The sequence below is a fragment of the Lepidochelys olivacea genome (genome assembly GCF_965140295.1).
Source record: "Lepidochelys olivacea isolate rLepOli2 genome assembly, chromosome: 5".
Taxonomy (NCBI): domain Eukaryota; kingdom Metazoa; phylum Chordata; order Testudines; family Cheloniidae; genus Lepidochelys; species Lepidochelys olivacea.
Genome location: NC_140415.1, coordinates 13025029 through 13036588, shown reverse-complemented (window position 1 = coordinate 13036588; position 11560 = coordinate 13025029). Strand labels below are relative to the sequence as shown.

At 42.5% G+C, this 11560-nt stretch overlaps 1 protein-coding gene across 1 annotated transcript; it reads left to right on the top strand.

Moving 5' to 3' along the window:
- The first annotated feature begins 585 nt into the window (after positions 1-585).
- On the top strand, positions 586-11279 carry ATP5F1A (ATP synthase F1 subunit alpha). The gene is made up of 12 exons (XM_084628956.1): positions 586-744; positions 1879-1957; positions 3821-3990; positions 5924-6097; positions 6187-6353; positions 6532-6680; positions 8265-8416; positions 8552-8776; positions 8907-9014; positions 9715-9859; positions 10233-10383; positions 10949-11279. Exons 1-12 carry the CDS (start codon positions 685-687, stop codon positions 11028-11030), a joined length of 1662 nt encoding a protein of 553 aa, XP_084485082.1. The 5' UTR covers positions 586-684; the 3' UTR covers positions 11031-11279.
- The last annotated feature ends 281 nt before the right edge of the window (positions 11280-11560 follow it).

Here is an 11560-nt window from a genome sequence, read left to right as displayed (position 1 = left end):
TGGTAACATTGTTTCATGTTATCTGTGTATATAAATCTCCCCACTGTATTTTCCACTGAATGCATCTGATGAAGCTTATGCTCAAATAAGTTTGTTAGTCTCTAAGGTGCAAGTCCTCCTTTTCTTTTTTCAGAATCCCATGACTCCAGGATCTGGAGCTTCAAGAAAACCACCAAACATAGGGATATTATTGTGAGAGCTGGTGACACTGCGTACCAGTGTGGAATGGGCACTATCATGTTGGCTATGGGACAGGGTGGCAGGGGTCACAAGTTAGCTCTAGCCTCTGCCAGCCTGGACTGGCCTCACCCCTTAGACGGGGCCTGCCTGGGGGAGGGGGAGCTGCTTCTGCTTAAGATGGGTGGGGCCATTTCAAGGGCAACGGACAATTTTTTTTAACGATTTCAAACTGCTTTTTAAAAAAACAAAACAAAACAGGACACTGCCTAAAAACGGTGAGAAAACCCCGAAATCGTGAAATAAAAGGTGTAAGAGCTCACTCTGCGGGAGGGGCTTCAAGAACCGCTTCCGGGTCAGGGCCCGCGCTTGCCCCGTCGCGGCGGGGTGAGGGGCGTGACCTTCCCGCAGAAGGGGCGGAGCGGAAGCGGCCATTTTGTGCGGAGTGTGTAAGGCGCCGGCAGCAGCTGCAGGAGACGCTTCCCGCTCGCTCCTCAGCCCAGCAAGATGCTCTCGGTCCGTGTGGCTGCTGCCCTCGCCCGCTCGCTGCCCCGGCAGGCCGGCCTGGTGAGAACGCGCCGGGCGCGGGGGAGCCGGGCGCACCCGCCGCCATCTTGGAGTCCGGGCCTGGGGTGACATTGAGAGGGGCCCGTGGGGCTGCCCGGAGCCGGACCCCCCCCCCCACCATCCTCCTCGTCTGGCTGGGCGCTGCGCGGGGCCCGGCCCCAGCGAGGGCAGGCCCGGCCCGGGTCCCTAGGGCGGGAGGAGACGCGTGGGGGTCTGGGAGGGCAAGCGCAGGACTGAACTCCGGGCTGGGGTAGCCCTGGCACCCTCCCGCCCCGGAGCAGGCGCCTTGGAAGCCTTGGGATCCCCGGTGGGGGCTGGGGTGGGAGCGCAGGGATCTCTGAGGCTACTCAGCCCCAGGCAGTGACCCTGGCGAAGGTGAGTGAGGGGCGGTGGGGGCGTCCCGGTCTGACTGGCCTGGCATTTGCTTGTGATAACACACTGGATTAGACCGTCTTCTGGAAGCCGTGGTGCTGCTTTATGTCTTGTGCAGTCTGCCTTGGTGGCGCCAGCTTCTTTGTTGTTGTCTCTTACCCAAACTCGTGTTCGTGGATCTCACTTAGGAGGGTGAGAACTTAAGGAGGACACTCTGTGCTTAAATTGATTACATTTTTTTTTAAAAAAAATCCCAGTTTCTGATAGTGCTCTTCTAAAATTCCTTAAAAAAAAAAATCAAACGGTCTTGTGGCTTAAAAACCTTTATAGCAAAGAAGAATGTCATTGAACCCCAAGTGCTGTGAGTGATCACCTTGCTTAAAGCAGTTCTGGAAGATGCTCATACACTACAGTGATGAGGACAGCATAGAATCTGAATAGAAAATGCATTAAGTAAACTAAAAATTAGGAACGCTTTACTAGCTACTTTTAATTATACTAATCTTGGGCCTGATCCTTCAAACTGCGTAGGAGGCCTTCTGTTGAAGTCAGTGGGGTTCTGCATGGGGGTATCCCCAGGAAGCAACTTGTGAAATTGAGGCATTAGGTGTTGGGTTTCTGTCTGGAAATTTTTGTACATGCAGATGGCTTTCAAGGTGGTGGTGTCCTTTAAAATATTGTTTCTCCTGCATGTTTTTACATAATCAGTAGAAACCCCCCCCAAATTACTGACTCTTTAAACAAAATGCTTTTTGTTGTTAGGTTTCCAGAAATGCCCTGGGTGCAACGTTTGTTGCTACAAGGAACATCCATGCCTCCAAAACTAGTCTTCAAAAAGTTGGTGAGTTCAAAGAAACTTCTTAACATAAGACATACGCTATTCATGCAAATGTACAGGTTCAGATTTGCTAACTAAGCGGCAATATTCACAGCAGATAGAAAGATGACCTTGTGATATGAGTGCTATGTTTCAGTTTGTAACAGTGTCTCCCATCTCCTTGTTTTGTGGAGATTTGTTTATATCAAACCATCTTTTAGAAGTTTCATAGATATTAAGCTGTACCTTAGTTATTTTGTTTGAATGACTTGGTCAATTGTCAATGGTATGCTCAAACTAGAGAGAATGGTGTGGTAGTCTTAAGCATCAGATCTAGTTTACCTAGACTGCCTGGAACTGAAGGTTGAATTTAGCCCTTCTAAAAGAGATAAAGGGAGTACCATACGGAAGAGCTTTGAAGTCTTAAACCCCTGGTTCATGTTGGTTCAGTATTCGTGCTAAACTCATGGCTTTCTCAAGTGTTTGGCTTTGACCCTGTGTCCTTGGTCATAGTTTCCCTGTCCCTCCAGCAGTATGCTTTCTCTGGTTGGCTGTATTTTCAGTGCTGCTGTAGCCCACTAGTCAAGTGGTTTAATACCTTTCAGGATGAATGAAATTTTTTTATAAAATATAAATGTCTTAACAGCAGGGGCCTAGTTTGTCTACTCTGTTGGTACAAGCTTTTGACCTTAGTTTGGCAGTGTACCATAACCAAATTCTAATGGAGTAGGACACAACTCATTCAATTAAACATAAATTAAAACAAAGAACTAAACAGACTAGATTAATCCTGCTTTGGGGAAAAAAAAAACATTTGTTAGACTAAACAGATTGAAACAAACCATGTTTTGTGTGTGTGGTGGTGTGTGTGTTTGTTTTTTTTTTTTTTAAACAAAGCAAGATTAATCTAGCCCGGGGTGGGCAAACTTTTTGGCCTGAGGGCCGCATTAGGGTGCAAAATGGTATGGGCTGCGTAGGGAAGGCTGTGCCTCCCCAAACAGCCTGGCCTGTGCCCCCCTCAAAACACCTGACCCATCCAACCCCCCTTGTTCCCTGACCTCCCAGAGCACTGCCTGTGCAGTGGTGTGGCTGTGAGGGGGGGGGGGGGGGCAGGGGCGGGGCTGGGGGCTAGCCTTGTGGGCCAGGAGCTCAGGGGCCTGGCAGGACAGTCCTGTGGGCCGTAGTTTGCGCACCTCTGATCTAGTCTTAGTTCTTTGTTTTGTTTTTCCCTTGCTTTGCAATAATGAAAATAAACTGTTCAGTTTCTTCATTTGTACTTCCATATGCTAATGCAACACTACTACAGTGTGAGTTGTGAATTTTAGGGGAATGTTCACTTCTTAAACTATCTGCTTTTTATGGGAACACTTCTCTGGGCTTTTTTGTAAAACTTTGTTTTTGCATTTACAGAATTTTAATGTTTATCCAGTCTGACTGAATGCTATAGTAGTCTAGCCACAGTGGAACTAGGTTTAGATCCTGCAACTGGATTAGCCCAGGTGCTCCCAAGTGGAGCCCTGTACACCTTGTTACTACCTGTCCACCAGCTTCTAACCCCTCAGTGGGTCCAAATCTAATGGTTTTTTTGAGAATTAAGTGGTCGCATCTTAATACACTTTAGCCAGCATCACTCCTGAATTCATCATTCTAAGCCTGACAGAGGCGCTGTACTGTTAATGGTGATAGCAAATTCCCATTTAGATATGGGAGCAGATAGGGCTACCATTGGCTGTTCTCCTCAGCAAGCTGTAGTTCTAAAGAACAGTTGTGCCTAAGATCTTGTATTATGCCAGGTTTAACTTGTATTTTCTTGAATTAATGCTCCTAAATTCATACAACTGTTTCAACAAGGTACTGTTCTAGTTTAAAATTATTTGTTCTTACCAGGCACTGCTGAGGTATCCTCTATTCTTGAGGAACGTATTCTGGGAGCTGACACCTCCGTTGAGCTAGAAGAGACTGGGCGTGTGCTGTCCATTGGTGATGGTATTGCACGTGTATATGGCCTAAGGAATGTTCAAGCAGAAGAAATGGTGGAGTTCTCTTCTGGACTAAAGGTAAACTTGATACAACTAAAACTTTGTTTCGGTCTGAGTGATCCTTGTGATGCTAAAAGCGTCATTGGAACTTCTGAGATTTTACTTGATGGCATGCTATGTGCTGAAGCACTTATTCTCTGCTTCATATGGGAGTGCAGGGAATATTTTGAGTAACATTTGTTGTGGAGACCAGAATTTAAATTGGAATCTGAACAATAATGTCACGGTTTTAGCATGTTGGTATTTAGTTTCCCTCTGATGTATCGCTGTCTTGCTGCTTTATTTCTTTGCATTTTCACTTATCCAGTAAGTCTTAAGATAGAAACTAAACGGAACAGGTGAACTTGTGAGGGTCTGAAGGAGGGACTTCCCTAGTTTCAGGGAATGTTTTTTAGTTCAGTGAAGGAACTTTTTAACATGGATGAATACAGTGCACAGTAATTAGCTGGATTCTTTATTCAGGAGTCAGCAGTCCATTATGAACAAAGTAGTGAGATGAACATATTCTGATCCTCACAACACCTGTGAATGCTTGGTTAGTAACTTATGAGTGACTTTTGTTTTCCATATGACTTGTCTCCAAAACAATGGGAGGGAGCTTGAACTTGATACTAGAAGCCAATGGCTACTCTGTTTCAGGGAGTGAGGTGGTTTTTAATCTAACTAGACATTAGATTGCCAAAACTAGTACAGTGAAGGAGCTTTAATTTAAAGATGACTTGGAAAACACACTTCTCAAAGACTACACTTCCCAGGAAGAGTTAATCCAGTATGTGCACCAAAACTTTTAAAAGGGGGCATTGTTTACCCCTTTGAACTGATATTTCAGTTGTCGTACTGAAATATTTACCTTGAGGGAAATTATTAGTACGTCTCTTCTCAGAGCTAACTGTCAACTTTTTGCTATTCTTAAGCCAGAATTGCTTGTTTTAAGATCATAAGAATGGTCATACTGGGTCAGACCAGTGCTCCAGTGATGCATCCCCTGTTGTCAAGTCCAAGATTTTGGCAGTTGGAGGTTTAGAAGCAGTCAGAGCATGGGGTTGCATCCCTGACCATCTTGGCTAATTGCCATTATGGACCTGTCCTCCATGAACTTACTAATTCATTTTTTTTTAACCCACTTATACTTTTGGCCTTTACAATATCCCCCCACAAGGAGCTCCGCAGGTTGACTGTGGTTTGTGTAAAGAAGCACCTTGATATTTTTTAAACCTGCAGCCTATTAATTTCATCAGGTGACTTTTTTTGGTTCTTGTGTTATGTGAAGGGGTAAATAATACTCGCTTTCTCCACGTAGCCATGATTTCATAGACTTCTATCATATCCCACTTTAGTCACTCTTTTCTAAGCTGAACAGTCCCATTCTCTTTCATCTTTCCTCTTACAGGAGTTGTCCTGTATTCTAATAATTTTTGTTGCCCGTCTGTTTCTTTTCCAATTCTAATATCTTTTTAGAGGTCCAGTGACAAAAATGGATTTATATAATAGCATTATATTTTTCTGTCTTAGTCCTTATCCCTTTCCTAATGGTTCCTAACATTTAGCTTTATTGACTGCTGCTACACATTGATCAGATGTTTTCAGAGAACTATCCACGATGACTCTAAGATCTTTCCTCTGTGATAAGAGCTAACTTCGACCCCATCATTTTATATGTATAGTTGTGGTTTTCCAATATGTATAACTTTGCATTGTCAGATTCTTGTCATTAATTTAAAACATACCTCTAGAGGTCCCTTTCCTTCTAGAACCAGCTTAACTATAGATACACATCCTCAGTCTACCTGTTGTGGCAACTTTATCTATGGAGAACTCAAATGTGTTTAAGCCTGTTATCATTCAGAATACCTTCATTTTTTGTAATTCTTAGTTCTTGCAACAGTTTAACCAGATATTAATTGAATTCCTGGCTGCTTCATGTTCCATAATGGCATCACCTCTGTTTTAGGGTATGTCCCTGAACTTGGAACCGGACAATGTTGGTGTTGTCGTATTTGGTAATGACAGACTGATTAAGGAAGGGGATGTTGTGAAGAGGACTGGGGCCATTGTGGATGTTCCAGTTGGTGATGAGCTCTTGGGCCGTGTCGTAGATGCTCTGGGTAATGCCATTGATGGAAAGGTAAATATGGCAAACAAACTTTGCTGTATCTTAGATTATATAGTCACAATGCTTTGTGAATAGCCACAGAATCTTTCTTTGCTTTCAAGGGTCCACTTGGTTCTAAGATACGTAGGAGAGTTGGTCTAAAGGCTCCTGGGATCATTCCCAGGATCTCTGTGCGTGAGCCCATGCAAACTGGCATCAAGGCTGTGGATAGTTTAGTACCCATTGGCCGTGGCCAGCGTGAATTGATCATTGGTGACAGACAGACTGGGTAAGCAATCTGTGTCTTCTGAAGCTTACTGTCTAATGTCTAAGCTGCTAAGGAGCTCTTCCTTTATTGAAGAAAAGGGGTGGACTATACAAAGCTAATCTGTACATATGGAGGGAAGAAAACAAAGTAACTTGGACAAATTAGCCCATCTGAGTTCTCACTTTCTACTACTTTGCAGCAAAACTTCAATTGCTATTGACACAATCATCAACCAAAAACGATTTAATGATGGAACTGATGAGAAAAAGAAACTGTACTGTATATATGTTGCAATTGGTCAGAAGAGATCTACTGTTGCTCAGCTGGTGAAGAGGCTTACTGATGCAGGTATAAAGAGTTGGAGAAAACACTGGAATTCTTTAAAGTGACTTTCCAATTCAGCTTTTACACTAATACTATTCCTTCTGTGCATTTAATAATGGGTTAACTGGTGCAACTTGATTAACTAATACAAATGTTAAATGTCATGGGAGTGCACAAATCTCCCCAAGAACAAACTGTCTGCTGAATCTCTGATGCACAAGAAAAGAACCAGCTTGATTTCAGATCCCAAATTGTGTTTTGCAGTACTTCCAGTTGGCAGAAAAAGCACATTCTGTTCTTTCCATGCTTGCCTCAGCGACTTCCAGTTTGACAGTGCTCCTGTCTGGGTGGCTTTTCAGAGTAGAACTACGCTATTGATTTTAATGTCTAGCCAGCCCTTCTCTTTGGCAGTAGGCTGGTAACTATACCTGACAAATTGCTGTGCATTGTACACACTTCATAAAGTAGATAAATGAATGTCAAATAACCTGTGTCTATACTTCATGTGCAGATGAGTTTGCACAAAATAAATGGGGCATTTTAAGAGTAATGATAAGAGTAATGATAGCAGGTCAAGCTGAAGGAAAGACCTTAATTGTAGTCTCATGGTTAGTAACTACAAATGTTGTAGGTCGGTGGTTCTCAAAGCTGGTCCGCTGCTTGTTCAGGGAAAGTCCTGGCGGGCCAAACAGGTTTGTTTACCTGCTGCTTCTGCAGGTTCGGCCGATCGTGGTGCCCGCTGGCCGCACTTTGCTGCTCCAGGCCAATGGAGGCTGCAGGAAGCAGTGCAGGCCAAAGGACATGCTGACCAGCTTTGAGAACCACTGCTCTAGGTCAAAAAGAAGGTTCTTCTTTGCTTACCTCTATTTTGAATTCAATAGTCTTTCACTGGTATTTGAAAATACCTGACGCTGATCATGGAGATGTACTGCTTTGTTTCATGGGCAAGTGGTGTCAACTTCTGGCGGGGGGGGAAAGGTTGAACTCTGCTGCAGTACATTCTCTCTAACATGCTGTAGTCCCATGGAGCAAAGGGCAGTGATAACTTTGCAGAAGCTGAGAAATTGTTACCTTGGAGTCACCTGAGGAAGGAGCCCTTCAGCTTATGCATACTTCAGCAGATAATGTAATACTATAGCAGCAGCTTCATTTCAATTTAAACTATAAAAATATCATTAGAGGGAGACCAAAACAATGACTGAATTAGTCACTAGAGTTCATCGCTATTATAACAGGTTTCTGTGAGATTTTATTTTCCTCTATCTAGGGAAAAGTGTGTTTTTGTAAGCCAAAGATAGTTTTGCTTGCTGTTCTATGCATCTTAATTTGAGATTGGCAATTTGACTAAATCTTACAGTACATGTAAACATTTATCAGATGCAGTTCTTAAAGAAACCTATCCTGATAGAAATTTTTCTGCAGCAAATTCCCTAACTGGGGAGTCAGTAACTGAATTGTCTTTGTATTTGCCAAACAATTACTGTTTTAGTAATATGACCTCAGACGTCCATTTTTATGTCCAACGGGGTATGTAATCTAAGAGGAAGAGTCTAAAGTGGTTTTTAAACAAAGCAACATTTATCAATAACTGTCTCAAACTCTTTTCAGATGCTATGAAGTACACTATCGTGGTTTCTGCAACAGCATCAGATGCTGCTCCTCTTCAGTACCTGGCTCCTTATTCTGGTTGCTCCATGGGAGAGTATTTCCGAGATAATGGGAAACATGCTCTGATCATTTATGATGACTTATCCAAACAGGTAAAATGAAATATTCCCTATTTCAAGAAACTGACATAGCTTTGGGAACTTAACACTGGAATTTAAACAGATGTATGATTTAAACTTGTCTTTAGAAATTTGTTACTTTTCTAAAGCATTTTTCTTTTTATACAGGCTGTTGCCTACCGTCAGATGTCTCTGCTGCTGAGACGTCCACCTGGTCGTGAGGCCTACCCTGGTGATGTGTTCTACCTACACTCTCGTCTCTTGGAGAGAGCAGCCAAAATGAATGACTCCTTTGGAGGTGGCTCCCTGACTGCCCTTCCTGTCATTGAGACTCAGGCTGGTGATGTGTCAGCCTACATTCCAACTAATGTAATCTCCATCACTGATGGACAGGTAGGATTTAAGAATCTATTCCTTGTGTGCTGGTGTAATTGAGTGATCTGATAAGTAATCAACTATGCACTTTAATAGTGAGTAAGTCTGTTAGTATTTAGGTAGAAACTTCAGAAATCTCTCTCTTCAGATCTTCTTGGAAACTGAACTGTTCTACAAAGGCATCCGTCCAGCCATCAATGTTGGGCTGTCTGTTTCCCGTGTGGGTTCTGCTGCCCAGACCAGAGCCATGAAGCAGGTGAGCATAAAATAACTCAAATGTTAACGGAACACTTGCTGCTTAAAAACAAAGACCTCTAGGTCCTGTCCTATACTCATTTTCACTTCTTTTTGCTAGCGGTTAAGATCGTAACACACAAAGTAGCTGCACACTTAAAATGTCTTCACTATTTACATAAAGCCAGTTGTAAATGACTGTAAACTCCCAAAGACTAAACCTCAAGAAACTGGTCTCAGCTTCCTGTTTTTGTAAATATTTTTGGAGTTATAGAAATCCCCCCCCTCTCAATTTAGACATGATGAAATCAAACAGAAGTATCAAACTATTGTCTGTGTTGAATCCAGACCTGAAGGTATTATCTCTGATCAGACTTGTGGTAATCTGTTTAATCAAAATATAAAGGTGATAAACGCTAACTTTAGCTTTAATGTAAATTGCAACATTGTTCTCCACTTACAAATTTACTTCAGGATGCAACACAGCTCCACTACCTGAACTTCTGCTTACCTTCTCAGTTCTCGACAGTCTGTTTTTCTTCTCATCCTTATGCACATTATGGTGCTCTTTTATGCTTAAAAGTGAACATAATACCCATCATATGGACCTGAAATGAACCCATGTTGCTCTGATAGCTTTCTAAGGAAAATAAGTTAGAGGATTTTAGCCGCTTGCAAAATGGAGCATAAAACCAAACCCAATAATTTTTCTTGTATTTTAGGTGGCCGGTACCATGAAGCTAGAATTGGCTCAGTATCGTGAAGTAGCTGCTTTTGCTCAATTTGGATCTGATCTGGATGCTGCTACTCAACAGCTGCTGAATCGTGGTGTGCGTCTGACTGAGCTTCTCAAACAAGGACAGTATTGTGAGTTCCCTGTCTTTTTATCCAACACTTAACTAGCTGGGGAAGAAACAAGTCTGGGTCCATAGCAAGGTCAGACCGGCTGCAGCCAATGGGAAACACTTCAGTCCTTTTGGGTGACTTCTGGTTCTGATATGATGTTGCTAGGCCACTAGAACTTTGACTACTAATCATCAGGTCAGCTTGTTAGTACAGCTACAATAACATAAAGCTGAGTAGTTGTGAACAAGTTATGTGCAGAATGCAGTCTTCATTATTTTTGAATCATCTTGTTGCACATACACTGAGCTTTCTAGGGACTCCTGCACAACTCTGAGATATGTTCTGAGGCCAGAAATACAGGTGGGCTAACACTACCCTCTTCTCTTCTGTGCAGCCCCCATGGCTATTGAGGAACAGGTTGCAGTCATCTATGCTGGTGTAAGAGGTTACTTGGACAAACTGGAGCCCAGCAAAATCACCAGATTTGAGAATGCTTTCCTAGCCCACGTTCTGAGCCAGCAACAGACCCTTTTAGGCACAATCAGGTATATGTGTCTTCAGTGTTCCCACTTGTATTTTAAAGGTGATGTATGCATAAATACTTCAAACACAAAGATTAAGATTCTTATTGGTATGTAACAGTGGAGTCTTGAGCATTGAAATTGGATTTTTAAATTGTGTAAGTAGAGAAGGAAGGGATGAACTATTTGAAGGATAGCAATGGAGGGCACATGACCTGGTCTCTAAAACTTACCTGAAGCATATTGGATTATCTTGAAGTAAAGGTCACTGGCAACAAACAGAACCTCATTTAACCTAGATACTGAGATTTGTGCCAGAAGTGTACTTTTCTTCTCACCACAACTGAAGTCTTACTATTGTTGTTTCCACAAAATAGTATATTAACTTCAGTAGTACACTCTAAAGTACAACTTGATGCATTACCCTTGCATTCCTGTTCACTCACTTGCTAGCCTGCCACAGACCTCCCACTTACTAGTTAGCAAGATTCTAGATCGCATTGGTGGTGGTGGTTTTTGTCAAGGGGGAGAGGTTAAGGAATGACGTATTGGGTCTGAAGTGTAATTTGTGCCTGTCTTTTTCTAACAGGACTGATGGGAAGATCTCCGAACAGACAGATGCCAAGCTGAAAGAAATAGTCACAAACTTCCTGGCTACTTTTGAAGCATAAACGCTTAACTGTTCTAATATGCCACACTGTTTGTCACTGATAATTCTAGGGCTCTAACTCCATTCTTCAGAAGTTTGTGTGACTTGACTGTACAGATATCTCCCTGAGAATAAAAGGTCCCATGTAAAAAAGCTCTAGGCATTCATTATAAACTGACACCTTTCTATCCAGGTATTCTAGGTGTGGATACATAAACTACTAAAACAACACAAATTTAAAATTTTAACTGATAAAACTCCCTGAAACGTTCCCTACTCGTTGAAGTGCTGTTTATAATTCTGGAAAGCATGTGGAAAATATAAGGCTCAAATTTTGTCACAATACTCAGATCAAATTTTGCTTAATGTAAAACTATTTGTCCAGGGATGGCATTGAGAATCTAAAGTCTTAAAAGCTAAAGTCTGGGTCCCTTCTGGTTCACTTATCAATAGGAAAAGATTCTGTAGCTGAAATGAACAGTTCAGATACATGGTGGGCTGGTAGCAGGTGCCCAGATCATAATGACAGGTACTAGAAACCACGTAAATCAC